At 44.6% G+C, this 18,096-nt stretch overlaps 1 protein-coding gene across 1 annotated transcript in view; it reads left to right on the forward strand.

The window, feature by feature from the left end:
* Positions 1–18,096, forward strand: part of PLXNC1 (plexin C1) — a 141,803-nt gene that overhangs the window by 79,611 nt on the left and 44,096 nt on the right. Inside the window, exons 11-17 of the mRNA XM_060025382.1 lie at positions 3,697–3,876; positions 6,475–6,562; positions 9,556–9,759; positions 9,876–10,061; positions 12,425–12,527; positions 15,357–15,458; positions 15,751–15,854. Of these exons, the coding sequence (XP_059881365.1) occupies positions 3,697–3,876; positions 6,475–6,562; positions 9,556–9,759; positions 9,876–10,061; positions 12,425–12,527; positions 15,357–15,458; positions 15,751–15,854 (967 nt within the window). The remainder of the gene's footprint in view (positions 1–3,696; positions 3,877–6,474; positions 6,563–9,555; positions 9,760–9,875; positions 10,062–12,424; positions 12,528–15,356; positions 15,459–15,750; positions 15,855–18,096) is intronic.

Raw genomic sequence — 18,096 nt, forward strand, 5'->3', positions numbered from 1 at the left:
AAGGAATAGCACTGTGATTAGAATCTTTATATAGTTAATTTATTTCCATGTGCCAATTTGAGCCAATTAGTCTGCATATTTGATATAACATAATTTCAATAAGTGAAATAATTTAAGCACCACATTTAAAGTTAATTGTGGGGGGCTTCCCTGGTGGCGCAGTGGTTGAGAGTCCGCCTGCCTATACAGGGGACACGGGTTCGTGCCCCGGTCCGGGAAGATCCCACATGCCGCAGAGCGGCTGGGCCCATGAGCCATAGGCCCGCGTACCGCAAAAAAAAAAAAAAAAAAAAAAAAAAAAATAAAGTTAATTGTGGGAGAATCTGTCCCATGTTACCCGCAAAATCTCAGTATACAATAATTCCAGGATGTTGCCTCTTGGGGTCTTATTTTGTTTTCATGAACAAAATCAAGTGATTTGAGTAGCAAACATCATTTTGAAGATGATCCACTTAGAAAAATAGTTGAGCACTTTGGAATTTTACAGGAAAATAGGACGACACTTTCAATGTATTACAGTTGAAAAAAAGAAATTTTCTGATCCCTTGTATGCTTTTTATTTATTTTTATTTATTTATTTTTAATTTTTTTGCGGTACGCGGGCCTCTCAACAACTGTTGTGGCCTCTCCCGTTGTGGAGCACAGGCTCCGGACGCGCAGGCTCAGCAGCCATGGCTCACGGGCCCAGCCGCTCCGCGGCATGTGGGATCTTCCTGGACCGGGGCACGAACCTGCGTCCCCTGCATCGGCAGGCAGACTCTCAACCACTGTGCCACCAGGGAAGCACCCAATGTATTCTTTTTGGGCTTCTCTTTATTGGATTGGTTTCAGGCTCGAATAATAACTCAGTGGAACATACATTAATTTAAAAAAGAAGAAGGAAAACAAAACACCCCAACACTAATATCTGGTCAGTGTACCATTTGAACATCATTATTTCTATGACCTGTTTCCCCTAACACATCCTTTCAATGAAGCTTTGAGAGAAGAAAGTCTCAGTATTTCACTAACACTCTTGTGCAAATGCTACCCCACAAAAAGAGAGAAAATAATAATAACATAATAGGGCTTCCCTGGTGGCGCAGTGGTTGAGAGTCCACCTGCCGATGCAGGGGACACGGGTTCGTGCCCCGGTCCGGGAAGATCCCACATGCCGCGGAGCGGCTGGGTCCGTACGTAAGCCATGGCCGCTGAGCCTGCGCGTCCGGAGCCTGTGCTCCGCAACGGGACACGCCACAACAGTGAGAGGCCCGCGTACCGCAAAAAAAAAAATAAGAATAATAACATAATAGATAATTTGAGTTTTCTGCTTGTTAGTGTTTATAATTGTGAGCTAAGTTGAAGTAAAAGATGTTGCAGTCTACGTGAAGTGTAATACTGACTTTGTTCTCATCGTGGGAACGCGCTGAAGACAGTCCACTGAAGCGTGGTGTTTTGGTTCTTAACTACTGAAACAGATTTGTACAGTGTTTGAATCTGCCACACTTACTGAGTTTTCTGTTTTAATTCATTTGCTGCATTTAACTGCCACCCCCTTCCCCTCCTAGCAGTAAATTTGGGATGTCTGTCATTTTGATGGAAAAAGCTGCTCACTGGGGGCTCTGCTCTGTTCTGCTATTTACCAGAATTATCAAGCACACATTAGTGGCTGTATTTGTGCAACCCAGGTATTTTTGTACCATTTATCCTGGCTAAATACCCCCCTGCAAAAATCTTTCATTTTGTGTAGCAAAATCTGTGAAGTTAGACACCTGTGTGTTCACTGAAAGGCAATCAAATTCACTGGAAAATAAGTCGTTTTTCCTAGCATTACCGTGTTTCTGACTGTTATGCTCTCATTCCAATTCCGAATGTGTCTTGAGATACTGCAGTTATTAAATTAAATGACTAAGAGAGACCTTTCTGCATGTAGCATTTCAGTAACCACATCTGTGTGGTGAACCCAAGTTCATGAGCAGTAAACATAATACCCAGTTAATCCCATATCTGAGTTCATGCCATAATCCTAAAACTCTTTTATTATGGTATTTTGTAATGCCTAATTGCTCTGAAGAGAAAAATATAAGGATAGTAGTGGAAGGACCCATATTTCTGCCTCCTTCAAAAATTGATAAATAAGTGTGAATATTAATGATCAGCCATTTTACAATGAATTTCCTAGAGCTTTGCTCTGAATATAAAATCTTAGAATGTAAATTTGAGGTGGTATAAGTACAAACCGACTCAAATTTTTTTGAATTTGCCTTATTGTTAGAATCTGTTATTACTACTTAAAGGCTACGTGCATTAAAGTAGATAATCGTGCACGTAGCCTTTAAGTAATAATAATAGATTCTCACGTGGCATAATTATACTGAGCATTATTCAGACAGAACCCCATCTTCATGACTTGCGCTTTAGAGGCTCATTGTAGACGGGATGTACAGAGGAAGCTGCAGGTTACAGAGGGAGTGTTGTAGAAGGCTTTGTTTTGACTGCTGAAAGGTGTTGAGGGCACACTCTGCAGATTTCAGGAGCACCTAGGACAGTCCCAGCTAAATTCCAGTCTGGAGCTCCTCGGGAGGCAGCTTGGTTCTGATGCTGATTGATTCTGAGACCCCTGGGCTCTTGGCATGGACTTTAGTTTTGCGCCCTCTGCTCTTTGAACAGCAGAATCCCCATCTCTGCCTGGGGTTGGGTTCTACCACACCCCTGCCCCGGTGCTTGACTGGGACTTCTCTTTTTTCAAGCTTTTCATCATGGAAATTTCCAGTCATACACAAGAGAAAAGAGTGTAACAAACCTCTCTGTACCCTTCCTCCAGCTTCAAAACTTAACATTCTGCCAATTTTGTTTCATCTATCTCCTCCGCATTTTTGGAAGTGAAGGAAGGATGGCGGCTGGAGTTTTTAAAAGATGCACCAGGACTTCCCTGGTGGCGCAGTGGTTAAGAATCCACCTGCCAATGCAGGGGACACCGGTTTGAGCCCTGGTCCGGGAAGATCCCACATGCCACGGAGCAACTAAGCCCGTGCGCCACAACTACTGAGCCTACGCTCTACAGCCCACGAGCCACAACTACTGAGCCCGCGTGCCACAACTATTAAAGCCCGCACGCCTAGAGCCCATGCTCCGCAACAAGAGAAGCCACCGCAATGAGAAGTCCGTGCACCGCAATGAAGAGTAGCCCCCGCTCGCTGCAGCTAGAGAAAGCCCATGCGCAGCGATGAAGACCCAATGCAGCCAAAAATAAATCAATCAATTTTAAAAAATTAAAAAAAAAAAAAGTAAAAGCATATCCCAGGATATCTCACCATATCCTTTCACTCATAAGTACAATACTTCAGTATATATGTCTAACATATAGCCTTAGCATACTCAACAAAATTAATGACAGTTCCTTAGTATACTTTAATACCTAGTCCACGTTCCACTTCCTATTAGGGCTTCTTAAAGGCAAGGGTTACGTTTCCTTCTTTCCCCACTTCGAAGGGAAATGCAAATAAAAACATAAAAATGCACAAAAGAAAGAGGAACCCAGCCCCCAGATAATACCCATACTGAGTAAGTGGACCCTGATTAATCGGCAGTTGCCTGCGGCTGTTCCGATAGTTTGGGAGCTGTTGTAGTTCAAGTGAAATTCATATCCTGTCCCCTTGGGTAATCAATTGCGCTAAGGTCCGTGTCATTGAAGAGTTCTTTTCTACCCCTTTCTAGGATACAGGTTAGCCACGTGCTAAATGACACCCATATGAAATTCTCTCTTCCATCAAGCCGAAAAGAAATGAAGGATGTGTGTATCCAGTTCGACGGCGGGAGCTGTTCTTCGGCGGGATACTTGTCTTATATCGCTCTGCCCCTCTGTTCCCTCATATATCCTGCTACCACCTGGATCAGGTACTTTCTAGAGCATATTTTTCTCTTGTTGTGGTTAACAAGGTCATATGCATAAAGATCATGGATTTCACGCAAATAAATATAGAAATGATTGTCATATCTAAATTCTCCTCACAGAATTTCCTCTGTAGGATTTATTCTTAGGAAACAAAGGTATACCTGATAAGCAGCTTGCTTTCCGTTGTCACAGTAAACACTATGAGTACATCTTGTTTTACTCTTAGCTGTGGCTGCTGGGAAACTCACAGCTAAAATGTTTGCTCAGACTCTGCTTTACGTTCAGATCGTATTAAACCTTAGGCATTTGAAAATTTATGTTCAATTGTAGTAACTAAACCTAGGTTTCTGTTACAAATACATAACCCTCTTCATTACATTTCATTCCTGCCCATGACACAAAGCTGCTTCTTTCTTACATCTTTCAATTTATAACCTTTAGAGTAAGCTGTTTTGAATAATTTGAGGAAATATTGGGAGCTATCTAATGCAAAACAGTATCTACATTTCAAAGATGTGCCCTAAGTGAGAGACGGACATTCCAGAGAAGCTCTTGTCAGGTGACTCTTACATTAAGAAAAAAAAAAAAACAACTCCCCCTTAGCTGAATTTAAATTCACATTCAGATTTTAGAATAGAACCCTAAAGATAGTTTCTCCTCCTAACACAGCATGAAGCTAACTTGCAAAGTACTGTCTAGGTGAAACTACAGGTGCAGCTTTGTTTTAAAAAAAAAAAGAAAAAGAAAAAGAAGAAAATCACTTCTGATATTCCTGTTTAAGATGAAGTGAGCGGTGGATGTATTAGGCTGCTAGGGCTGCCATAACAGAGCCACAGACTGGGTGGCTAAATCACACAAATGTGTTGCGTCACATTTCTGGAAGCTAGAAGTCCAAGAGCAAGGCGCTTCCAGGGTTGATTTATTCTGAGGCCTCTCTCCTAGGCTGGTAGAGGGCCATCCTCTGTCTGTGCCTTCACAATGGTCCTCCCTCTGTGCTTGCCTGTGTCCTAATCTTTTTTTATAAGGACACCTGTCGTGTTGCATTAGGGCACACCCTAATGGCCTCATTTAACCTTAATTACCTCTTTCAGGGTCGTATCTCCAAATATAGTCACATGCTGAGGTACTGGGTGTTGGGACTTCGATTCTGCCTGTAATAGCGGCATGAGGAAAGCTGAAATGTCCAAACCGATGCTCCAGCATGGCACTCTCTGCCATGGGTCTCAATCCTTCCTATAAATAAAAGCAAACATCGATGCGGCACTCCCCACATGCCTGGTGTGTTGGATCTGTTGACTCAGAAATCCTCACAAGCCTAAGGGGTCCGCTATGAGTAGCCCTTTTTGCCAATGAGGAAACTGAGGTGGGGAGCGTTCAGACAACTTGCAGGTTCGGGGCAGTCTGGCCCAGGGTGCTGTGCTCTGAGCCACCAGTGTTCTCCTTCGTTGTAAAATAAGAGGATTCTTTGTTGTGGCCTCTCCTGTTGCGGAGCACAGGCTCCGGCCGCGCAGGCTCAGCGGCCATGGCTCACGGGCCCAGCCGCTCCGCGGCATGTGGGATCCTCCCCGACCGGGGCACAAACCCGCGTCCCCTGCATCGGCAGGCGGACTCTCAACCACTGCGCCACCAGGGAAGCCCAACATGAGGATTCTTAATGTCCAGTCACCTGTGACATTCTGAGCCCGTGTCTCTTGGCAGAACATGGCTCTGCAGTCTGACCGGTGGTGGAGCACACTTGGCCTGGTTTTCTAGAAATGGTGACAGGCTGGCACGAGGCCAGCTCAGCTCTCCCCTCTTGTGGCTGGAAGGTTCAGGGCTTAATGTCGTCCCTCTGCCCTACACAAATTGGCCTGCTCGTGCCCACCTCCTGGTCTTGTCATCATGGGCTCGGCTGGCCGATGGAGCTGACCTATCCAGGCTCCTGTCCCCTGGAATGAGCGTCTCAGTGACCTATGTGAACGGGAAAGGGTGGCCAGAGCTGTGGACAGCTGTTTATTTCACATCTAATGACCACTTTGCTTAAATGCAATTATGTGCTAAGAATATGTGAAATTATTTGGCTTAGTTTCAGAGAGATAGGACATAAATGTTACTTATGTGGTTTACCAATAGGAATTTAGACTTATAATGTCATTTATAATTTTACCTTGTCCAAAGTATTCCCTGTCTCCCTACATAAAATATAATCGGTAGGTTGGGAGTTTGATTTTGAAAGCTGTTAGATTGAAGTCTTCATATAGATTAAACAGTAATCAAACAAAATTCTATTTAGTGAAATCTTTTCAAGGTACAGCTGATGATCTAATTATATGTGGAAACATGACACAGCAAAACTCAAAATTCTATACAAGAATTTGGACATTTTCTTAGACTTAAAACAGGATCCAACCTGAATTTTTATATTTATGTATCTTAAAAACTGTCAGTATCATGAAAAGACTTTTTAAGCTGTCGTGCGTTTGCAATTAGAATTTATTAATTTGCTCTCAAACATAACTGAGTTTAATATTGAGTACGAATAAATGGATGGTTTTATTCATAAATGCAAAATGCCTGTGTGTTTATCTATGAAACTCCTCTCATTGCTTTTTGCCTTGCAGTGGTGGTCAAAATATAACCATCATGGGTCGAAATTTTGATGTAATTGACAACTTAATCATTTCACACGAGCTAAAAGGAAACATAAATGTAAGTCTTCAGCTGCTTTGTAATAATAGTTATTTTCAAGGATGATTTTGTTTTCATCACACTCAGATATGTGGGGGTGTATTTTTTGTTCCTGTGCCTTTGTGCTGTCATCAGCTTTTACCTGTTGCATGATCTATAATAAATACCATCTGTACTATAATGGAAATAATAAGACCTCAGACTTGGAGTTGAGAGTTTCGAGGTGTGGCACAGAGGGAAGAGAGGTGATACGACAAGACCTGCCATCTCCTCCCTGTGTAACGAGTCGCCTTGATGAGACAGTGTTTGTGAATACGTGTGAGAATGCCTTGTGAGTGGCTGAGGTGTGATGGAAGGAAGAGCATTCCTGTGGAGAGTAGGTGGTAGTGGTCCCACCACACAGAGCACGCTGTGGTTCAGAGGTGAGGTGACCTGTGGAAGTCCCAGAGATGCTGTCAAGTGCTTCTCCTTCTCTTGCCCTTGTCTCTTTGACCTGGCTTGGTGCCCTCCTTCTGACCTCACCTCCTCTTGCCTTTCCTGTCCCCGCACAGGGGTCTGGCCCTCAGCCCCACTTAGTTCTTAGCCCAACACGATTCACACACGGGCCTCGTTGTGGGAAATGATGAACTTCAGAGACAAGTCGGGGCCTCTGAGTGCACTTCTAGGCTCTTCTCGAAGGCTCTCCCCATTCTCTCTTCCCCTTTCTGTCCCTCCTTCATGAGAGATGTGAAGATAACAGCCTCTCTGAGGCCCAGCCGGACCACTACCTGCCAAAGCTGGCAGGCATGTTAGTGGCCACAGACCCGGCCTCCGCTTGGAACCAGGGTGGCTTCAGGTCTAGGTCCAGGAGGCCTTCCTAAGTCCTCCTAGATCCTTGTCATACACATGTCCGAGTCCTGACACCCTTCAGAGCCAGTTCCAAGCCTCATGTTGTATCTGATTCCAGGCCCCATCTCCATGATGTCAACACATCCTGTTGAGTGGTTCGTAGAGACTGACCCTCTTACCAGAGGCATTGCCTGCATTTGTGAGTGAACTTGCTCTCCCTCCCCAGTGCTGTCCCTATATCAAGTAGAATTCACTGAGCACCTACTGTGGGCCAAACATTTTCCTGGCTGCAGGGACAAAAGGTAAAAAAGAGAGTCACGCTGCCTTCACCGAGGGAGACGGGTAATCTACACTGGGATGGAAAGCTGAGCGCACAGGCCGTGTTGAAGTTCTAGGTCCTCTGGTTCCCTTCCAGCTCAGATACCCCACTGTGTGTTTTCACATGAAAGAGAAATTAAACTAGAGCAGATTTCAGCATGTCTGTGGAGTGGAGCGGTATGAGCAGGTAGAAGCAGGGGGGCAGAGGAGACACTCACTCACAGGCCCCTGATGGGAATATTGGTGAGTCCTGCTCTGCTGGAGCCGAGAGGATGGGTCGGGAATGAGCCAGAGGGACGGCTGCAAAGCCACGCTGGGCTGGAAGAGAGGATCAGACTGAAAAGTCTGCCCTTAACTCTGTAGGCAGTGGGGAGGGATTGAAGATCTTTGAGCAGGGAGTGACGTGAGGATAGGTACCCTTGATGAGGATGATTTTGGCGATGGTGCATAGGATCGTATGGAGAGGCAGTAACTGAAAAAAAGCCTGGGAGACCCATAAGGATGCTCTTGCAGGTATCTAGGGATGGTGGGGAGATGACGGGTCATCTTTGTAGCGTGGTCGTTAGAAGGAGAATGTGAACGACATCCTGGGAGTGGGGGCACAAAGGAAGAAGAAAAGAGCGCCTGAGATGGAATCTTGCAAACAGCTTAATTTTAAGGAGTGAAAGAAAACAAGATGGCCAGTGAAGGTGGCCAAGAAGTTGCTCAGAAACTAGAGAAAAAGAGCATTTCGGATGACACTGGTATGGAAATTTAGAGAGTAGAGAATGAGGTTAGGGTGACCCTATCACCAGGAATCTTTCTAGAAGGCGTCTTCAGCAGAAAGCCAGCCTGCTGGGGTTCCGGCTGTTGAGAGGGCTGAGGCAGTGGGTTTTGTGGTTTTCTTCATGTCGCCAGAGATGTGAATGAGAGATTCAGGGCCGTCGTTTGGAAAGGCGTTAAAGGTGAAGGGAGGTTCTGCTTGTCCACATCTCAGTGCCTTGCATCAGATTTTCCCACCTGTTGCTTCTTCCCACCCTCTTTTTAAAATTCCAACATTAGTTAGACAGCAAATAACAAAGAGGAAAAATCCCCACCTGGCAAATTTCCTTTTAGGAGCCTTAGCTGCTCTTCTTGAGAACGTTTGTCAACCTCCCCTCTCCCAGCAACTTTCTCTGCCCAACTCTCTGCACACCTGAAAATGACAGTATTTACCTTCGCTTGTTTGTTTTAAATAAGCCTGTAAAGTGGGCCACCCTTTCTGCGTGGTTTCCCATCTTCATGCTCTTTCTTTCGTGGGAGCTGTGTTGTCCCTTTTACTTTTGTTTTCCTCTACTTTTTGTTAGGCCTGCAAAGCCTTTTCCTCTTGTGGTTAGTGATTTCTGCTAAAGCACAGGGGTTCGCCAGCACAGAGTGATTGAGCCAGCAGACGCAAGCCTGCAGCCAGCCTTGCCGAAGAACTGGCTCCTCCCTTCCTGTAGTTTCCCAGGACTCAGCCTTGACGTCTTGAAGGACACACAGGCCTGTTGGTGCAGTCTTACCCTTTCTCTAGCTGACTTCTCTTCCGAGTACCCTTTTTTCCTATTGTATCACCTTCTTCTTTCATTATTACTAATAATATTAATAATCATATTAGCATTTGTTGAGTGCTCTTTTGCATGGATTTGTAAGCATTTTTGCATGGATATTCTCATTTAATTTAGTGAGACCTCATCTCATTTAATTTAGAGTTAATTCAACCCCATGAGGTGGGTATGCTGTTATCCCCATTTTACAGAGGAGAAAACAGAGGCACAGAGAGGTTCAGTTGCCCAGGTCACTTAGCTCTTCAGTCCCAGAGCTGAAATTCATTAATGAAGCTGTCAAAATGCTCTTTCCTTCTCCCTCAGGTCTCTGAATATTGTATGGCGACTCACTGCAGATTTTTAGCCCCCAGTTTAAAGAGTTCAAAAGGGCGTACAAATGTCACTGTGAAGCTCAGGGTCCAGGAGACCTACTTGGATTGTGGAAGCTTGCAGTACCTTGACGACCCCAGATTTACAGGGTACCGGGCTGAGCCTGAGGTGGACACAGAATTGGAAGTCAAAATTCAAGTATGTCTCTCTCATTTCGGGTGGGAGGATGTGCTCCCCTCCACAGGGAAGGTGTCTTATGTTTGTGAGTTTCCACACACACCTTGACTTCTTCATCTTCACCTTGTTCTTCACAGAAAGAAAATGATAACTTCAACATTTCCAAGAAAGACATTGAAATTACTCTCTTTCATGGAGAAAATGAGCAATTAAATTGCAGTTTTGAAAATATTACTAGAAATCAAGATCTCACCACCATCTTCTGCAAAATTAAAGGCATCACTGCGGCAAACAGCATCGCCACCTCTTCCAAGAAAGTTCGCGTAGGTTGCCTGACAGTCCTACCCGTCAGTTTTACCTTATTTGGTGTGGGGCGGGGGGAGGGGGGATTCCTTGGCTAAACCAGAAGCCAGAACAGAATCTTTTATGGATCGTTAGATCTTCACTTTCAGTGAAGATAAACAAAGCTGGTATTGTAGGCCCAAACGCTATTCCTCCAGAATAGCTTGCAGAACCCATCCCTGTGCCATTGGAATGTCAAAGCACTGAGCACACCATTGTTTGTGACACTAATGAGTCTTGATAGCTTTTGTTCTAGCCGTACGTTTAGACCGCAGCATCTGCAGCAGAATCTCTAGACCCATTGACGAGCGAGCTGTCATTCTTTGCCCAAACGCAGAGGTGGCATGTCTTGGCAGACACCCAGAATGGGGGCTTCCCTGGCACACTGAAAGTGGCAGTGGAGTCTAATGGGGACCAGATAATCTAGGGGTCATGGGCTGCTTCCTCCACCATGAAGTCAGACTCACTGCATTTAATCTTTTCCCAGACACGTTTGAGGGTCCGTCCCATCACTGGTATATTTATGTCCCACAATAAAGACAGGAGACCGTGGTGAAGGGAAACATATTAGAAACCTCCGTTTATAGTATTCATGCCATATGAGACTCTGCACAGTCTATATCCCCCCCTCCAAAATGCTTTATGATCTAGAGTCATAAGTAATTGGGTAAAGGATAAGAAAAAAGAACATCAACTGGAAGGCAAAACAAAATGTGTTTGTGTCTCAGCTGCACCAGTTAATAGCTGTGTGGCCTTAAATAAGTTGGCTTTAGCTGAACCTCCCTTGGTCCGTCTGTTGTACGGTAAAGAGGGTCATAATAATTATAAAATGAATAACAGCAACTAAACTCACAAGGGATCCCACGTGTCTGGTTAGTTGAGAAGAGCAAATGGTAGCACCCTTCATTATCCAGGACTAGTTCCCGAGTGCCTGCACTGGGACATAGGGACACAGCAGAGAAGAAGACAGACCCGCCTACCCCTCCCACCCCCCAAAATATCTGCCTTTATGGATCTTACCTAAAAAGGCAGGTAGTATAGAAAATAAATTGAAGATGTGTTAGATGGTGGTAACTGTTATGAAGAAAAATGAAGCAGGAGGTGAGGGGCAGTGCTGCAAGGTTTACGATGGCGGCCAGAAAAGGGCTCCCTGTAAAGACGACGTTTGAATCAGGACCTCAGGGATACGAGGGGCATGAGCTGTGGGCCATCTGGGGTAGAGTGTTCTAGGCAAAGGGAACCACAGGTTGCAAAGTTCCTGGATCAGGAGCCTCCCTGGTGCTGTTAAAGGGCAACAAGGAGACCAGTGTGGCGGAGTGGAAGGAACAAGGCGGGGAGTATTCCAAGGAGGTGAGAGCATTAACAGGGGGAGCGTGGAGAGCCAATTGGGGGTCATTGTGGGGACTTGGCTCTGAGCTCCAGGAGTCCGCTGGAGAGCTCTGAGCGGGAGTGCCAGGAACTTGCTTACAAACAAATGCCGGCACGTTTCATCTTCACAACAACCCTCCGAAGAGGCGTAACAGCATCCCATTTTAGAGATGGGGAAAGTGAGAGCTGCACGGATAGGTGACTCACGCAAGCTCCTACAGCTGGGAAGGACAGCAAGGGGGAGCACCCTGGCGGTCCAGTGGTTAGGACTCGTGTTCTCACTGCCGAGGGCCCGGGTTCATTCTCTGGACTGGGACTCAGAACCTGGGCTGTCTGGGCCCGGAGTCTGCACTCTAGCCACTTTGCACAGATACTTCCACAGGGGCAGCCGTGGCTCCCAGGATGGTAATGTTCCTCAATACTTATATGTATGTCAATGCAAAAATAAGGCTTGATATAGAGTTTTTCCCTTTACAAGTTTTACAAACTTTTATAATCAAAACCTAAAATTGGAAAAGCCCCTCAGGGATCATCCTGGCAGCATTGCCAAACTGGTTTTTCCCACAGAATGCTTCCTTCAAAATAGGCCCATCAAGAAAACACAAGATGTAGAAGAGGTTAAAAAGTTGGATTACTTCCTTAGTCCAGGGGTAAGAGGGTGTCTTACCCACAGGTTACTATCTCTTTATCGCCCCCATTCCTGCAGTTTAAAACCCCCAGGGCAAAGAGGACCCAAGTGTAAAATCTGTGGGTCTAGCCCTTCAACTGATTGGAGCTGAATCCAGAAACCAAGGCACAGGGAATGTTCTTGATTGGCTGAAATTCACATAGCTAATCTGCCCAGAGACGGGACTTGAACTCGGATATCCTACCTAGCTTGCCACCTCTTTTTGTATCTTGGAGAAAACCATTTGGGGGGAAAAATTGTGTACCTAGATGTGGTCCCCACCTCGACCCCACCTCTTTGTCCCCTTAGGTCAAACTGGGAAACCTGGAACTGTACGTCGAGCGGGAATCGGTTATTTCCACTTGGTATTTTCTGATTGGGCTGCCCGTCTTGCTAGTGATTGTCATTTTTGGTAAGTGCCCTGTTTAATTTTGTCAGAGAAATTATTCCCTGGGGCCTCGGCAGGCAGGAAGGCTTTCAGCCTTCAGGGGCTGTTTGCTTCAGTTAAGTATCAATGGATGAAAACCCAGATCAAAACTTTGGGAAAAGACTAATAGGTACACGTGGAGGGCTTTCTAAACATTTTTTAGGATGCTTCATTGATAAAAGGCTGGATTACAAAGATGGTTGGTATCTTGGTGTTTGAGAAATATAATCCACTTTGCTTCCCTGAACCTGTGAATTGTGATGACAAATGTCCCATTTACATTATTTCTTCAGAATTCCTCTGGGATTTGGGGCTCTAAGACTTGGTCATCTCATCCTGCCTTCTCATCCCAGCAAACCCCGCCCCTCACCCCTACCCCAGCCCTGTCTTTCCTGGCAGAACTGTGTTTTGGAAGTGTGATCTGTACCATCTATTAAAATGTTCCAAGGCTCATCCAAGCACAGTGATCCCATGGTGGTTGCTCACTGGGTGAAATCTGGCCAACCGATGTGTTTTGTTTGGCCCACGTAGCATTTTTAAAAATTTGAAGTAATTGACAACATTTTAAAATTAGGCGATTCTTGAAAATTTGAAAGATCTGGATCATTGGATCCTAATTTTTCCATAATATCAGTTTGCTGGAGCTGAGGAGCAGCTACCCCTAGAGAGAGGGCAGGTGTTCACTGAGCTTTTGCCATAGTCTCCACCACTCCCTACTGTCTCCATCCAGGCCACTTACCTCATCTGAGGACCTGGTCCCTGTAGCCATTCAGTTTTTGACCTCTGTTTCTGAGCTGCTTTTCATTTTAAGTCTGTTTCCTCTTGTCCTCCTTAAAAAAGAGAACTCTCCTCCAAAGCTATGGAGCCCATCATATTCCTTGATTTAATGCAGGCATCGCCTCTCTAATGGTTTTCGGTTAATAGTTGCTAAGGTCTCCTTCCGTATACTCACTCACTCACTCACTCATTCATCTATCCCTGCACGCACTTACCTGACGTTTATTGAGCACCTGTTATGTTGCTGATAGCTGTGCAAGGCTTTGGACTTAGGGAAGATGAGTTCAGTCCTGGTCCTTTCTCTCGGCTAGTTCCCAGTCCAGTGAAGGAAGGATTTGTGTGTATTGTTAACTAGCCTAATGGAATGAATTCATTTTGCAGAGACCCTGTTTTGTACTGTTGATGATCATTTCAGGTATTTTTAAAGCTCTCTCCAAGTTATCCACCACTCTTAATGCAGCTAGAATCCAGAATTGGGCCTGATATTTTAATAAAGTCCTGGCCGGTGCTGGCTTCAAATAAGATTACTTGTAAATTCTAAACGCTGAGCTCGATTTTGAGAATCCGCTGCTGTCAGGCGGCTCTAGGTAGAGCAGTCTCATCATGGAGTCACATCTACTTTGTGACTGCCCAGAAACCTCTGATCTCTTCCTGGGCTCTCTGCGCATCTTCATTCCTCTCCCTTCACTTTGTCGGTAGAGATTGTTTATGCTCTTTCAGGTGAAGTGGGCTCCATCTGACACATCACTTTTGGTTTCATTGGTATCTGCAAAGCTGTTTAAAATTCTCCTCCCCTTCTTACCATGATTCCATGGAGGCATGTGTCCTTAGCAGCTTGAGTAAGTGTACTCTTCAGACCATCGATCACATCATTAGTGAAAACACTATACACACCTGGCCTAAGGCTGCCACCTACAAAACACCCCCTGTAGCTTCCCTTGGAGATTTCAGCCAGGAAAAACTCACTGCTTTGTGGACGTGGCCTGCTAGCTCCATTTTCAGGCAGTGAGCTGGTGCTGCCTAAAGGGTGGTCTGAGTGCCAGCAGTCCCAAGTGATGCTCCTAGAAAGAGGGCTCCACAGTCAAGCAAATTTGAGAATCCCTGCCTGCTCCACCCTCTCTTGAAGATACATGATGCACATTATGATTAAGACTGTTGACTTTATGAAGTGGTCCAGCACACAGCTGTATTGAATTTTGTTTCCTCCAGCATCATTCACATCTAGCAGGATCCTTTTATCATGAAATTTCTATTAAAAGAGGAAAAACTTCCGAGAATAATAATGAGAGTTGACAATTGCTACATATGCTTTTTTAAAAATAAGATCTAAATGTTTTCTGTGAGTTACCTCCTAGAATCCTGTCAGTGTCACGAGGAGGCAGGCACTTTACTAGATAAGGCAGCCAGGCACAGAGATGCTAAGGAACTTCCCTGAGGTCGCACAGCTAGTTAATGACAGAGCGGGGACATGAACCCGAGTGCCGCACTTGTTCGGTTTACTGCATCTACAGCATAGTTAGAAGCAAAATGAAGTGGAGAAAGAAGCAATATCCAGATACAAGCGTTCACTGGGGACCACTCATCCTGTCACCCCATTTGATCTATGCAAGTTTGGCTCATGTAACTCACTGTGGATGTGTGGGGTTTTTTTCTGCATTTAAGGCTCAACTTTATTTCTCTAGGGATGTTTAGAAACATTAAAAAAGAACAGAACAATATTAAGTGGCCTGTGGCTGTAGGGAAACTTGGCTTGTTTCATTCCTTTTCAGCCAGCTGGGATCTTTGGTTCCAAGTGAAGGTTATTGGATTTAGTTTTTTACTTTGAAGATGAGTAGGGGTTTTGGGGGGTTTTTCTGTTGCATTTGAGCATCTTCATCTGTAGAGTGACCCCTCACTGGGAATCTTTCTTCTTAGAAATTCCACCTCTTCCAGGCTAGCCTTTCTCGCTCTCCCTCCGCCGCCTCTTCTGTAAAGGACTGTACAGGTTGGTTCTGTTTTCCTTTTTGTCAGTCTCATGCTGGATCTCTGTCTCCACAGCGGCTGTGGGAGTGACCAGGCACAAATCGAAGGAACTGAGTCGCAAACAGAGCCAACAGCTGGAGCTCCTGGAGAGCGAGCTCCGGAAAGAGATACGTGACGGTAGGCTCCAAAATTTTATTTGTAGAAAAACAAGCCCCCCCTTTTTTTTTTTAACCCTTAAACGGAACCAGCCACAGTAATGAGAGCTGTTTGTATAGAAGACAACTGAACAGCAGGGTCTAGGCCTGGCTTTGTGTTTTATTTCAGCTCTTCTCTGCAGCCAACCAAGTAATTATCTACTGTTTCTTCTTTAATGAAAACCAAGGTCATACTCCGTGTTAGACAAAACAGCAGAAGATCTTATCCATTGTTTTCTGAGTTAAAATATTGCTCTTGGGATTCTGTTTTGCAGGCTTTGCTGAGCTGCAGATGGATAAATTGGATGTGGTTGATAGTTTTGGAACTGTTCCCTTCCTTGACTACAAACATTTTGCTCTGAGAACTTTCTTCCCTGAGGTAAAAGAGCATCGATCATATTCCTAAGGTTGAGTCTTGAATAATAATGAAGGTGCTTGTTGCTACTGTCAAAAACCGTGTTTCCTTCCAAGGCAGCGGTAGATAATGTGCTTGGTACAGAATAATGGCTTAAATCTCAGCAGAGCAGGGAGGAGGATAACTATTAATTGGATTGATTAGGGTATAAAGCAGTGATGGGTCACTGGCAATTACTCGTTGTCCAGTAACAAAAACCTAGGAGGGACACAAGTTCAAAGTGATGATTTTTTTGCTTTATTTTACTACCAGTTTAGAACTGAATTTGTAGCTGGGAAGTGAGCTAGTTTATTTAAAAATCAATAAATCGTGGGCTGGCCAGTTTGTTGTGTTTATCTGCATGACTTACATTGCAGCTACTAGATTATTCACTATTACTTCTCAATTGGAAATGAAAAGTACTGTTGGCCAAGAGGGAGAAAAGTAGACACGTGTAGAATCTGAGTTAATAGCAGCCATTTTTAGCAATGTAGAGTTTTTATGGTTCTCTCCAGCAGTTATTCTTCAGCTGATCAGTTTGTGTCATCCTCATTTAGTGGAAATAGCTGCATGAAATGATTAATTAATTTGTTCTGGGATCCGAGGAGTCGTCTGCTTAACCCTTTGGGTTTTCGGTCTCACGTTCTAACACCTCCATTTTCTCACCCACTCGCATAGTCTTCCTCATTTACCCTCCCAAGTCTTTGGCGAGGTACACTCATCCTCCTACCATCACCTCCAAGTCCCTGTACCCCAGTTCCTCCATATTGCCCTCTTTTTTTTTGTCCAGAACGGGTGACCACAGCAAGGCCCAACCTCTGGAACACATCAACACCAATTACATATGACATTTAAATCTAGACTTCTAAGCAAAGCCAGAAAATCTCTCCAGGCCAAAAGAGAGCTTGTATCACCTTACCATCAGCTTCTCAGCTACATTTGGCCAGAAGCCTAGAGTTCAGAAACCCAGACACATGCAGTAAGCAATTTCCAGTTTCTCTATAATTCCAGAAGCAGACACCATGATATGTGATGCTGTGTCTGGAGGGTGGGGATACCTCCATAAAACACCCACCATATTTTCTTTTTTTTGTCCAAGCCTTAGTGTTGTAAATCAAGAAGGCTAGAAATAAGACTTTAGCTTTTAGTACTTGTATTTTTTTTTAAGTTATCCTCCAATAATAGCAGGCACCACGACTTGCCATTTGCCACCTCCTTCATTTCTATGGCAGAATACTGCCTAGGGAGGGGAGTTTAATTCCCTGAATCATGATGACTGTGCAGGGCCTCAGCAAAGGTTGCACCAAGAGTCCTATTTCCCAGCTATCTGAGATCCCCATTAAGAATTTAATAGCAATAAAAGGAGAGATTTCTACCATCTACAGGAGTACTCTGTGGGCTTTTATAGTTAATGATTGCCCTTGAGTGCTGAAGAGAGTAATCTGTGGCCTGAAAGAAAAAGTTTTCCTATCTTCTAAATTCGGTCATCAAGAGCAAGGTAGAGTGATGAATGCAAAGGAATGCTGTTGCGAGTGTTTAAAAAAAAAAAAATTCCTAGGAACAATGCTGTGTTATCTCAGAAGAGAGAGGTGCAAGAAGGCAAACTGATTTAACTCAGGGTTATGTAGAATCTTGAAAGACAACTGGGAAAACTATAGAAACTGATGTCAGAAGAAGACACAGGAAAAACAAGCATACATTTTTCAGAACCCTATTGAGAAGACCTAAGTTAAAACTGAATTTGTCACAATTAAGAAAAGATCTAGAGAACAAGGGAAGATACTCCATTAGAACAACACCAGTTGAAATGCGTTCTAGGCTGAAGGTAGGTCCTGCTGTTGAGCGGCCCTTTACTGATAGATCAGGAGCCACATCCTCTAGGCCTGGAGGTTGGGTGGCGGAGGGAGACCTTGGGTGATCAACACCTACTCGGTTAACAATAGGCAAAGCCCAGAGGAGATGGTAGCTTCTCAGAGACCAAGGCATTACCAGTAGTTCTTTGCCCTGCTAGTTGGTTTTTGGCTTTTAAAGCCTTGCTTTTCATTATATTGGCATCTTTGTTGTGCTGAAAATAGAAGAAATAAGGGTAAGCAGAGCACCTAACCACCTAGAGGAGAAGAATTTGAATGAAAGGAGGAAGGAACATTGAAACCCAGGGAGCCAGAGCGGTATTTCTCTATTTAAGGTCAAGAATCAGTCTGGTTTTTTTTTAAGTTTTTTCTTTAAT

Source organism: Delphinus delphis, chromosome 11 (genome assembly GCF_949987515.2).
Source record: "Delphinus delphis chromosome 11, mDelDel1.2, whole genome shotgun sequence".
Classification (NCBI taxonomy): Eukaryota; Metazoa; Chordata; class Mammalia; order Artiodactyla; family Delphinidae; genus Delphinus; species Delphinus delphis.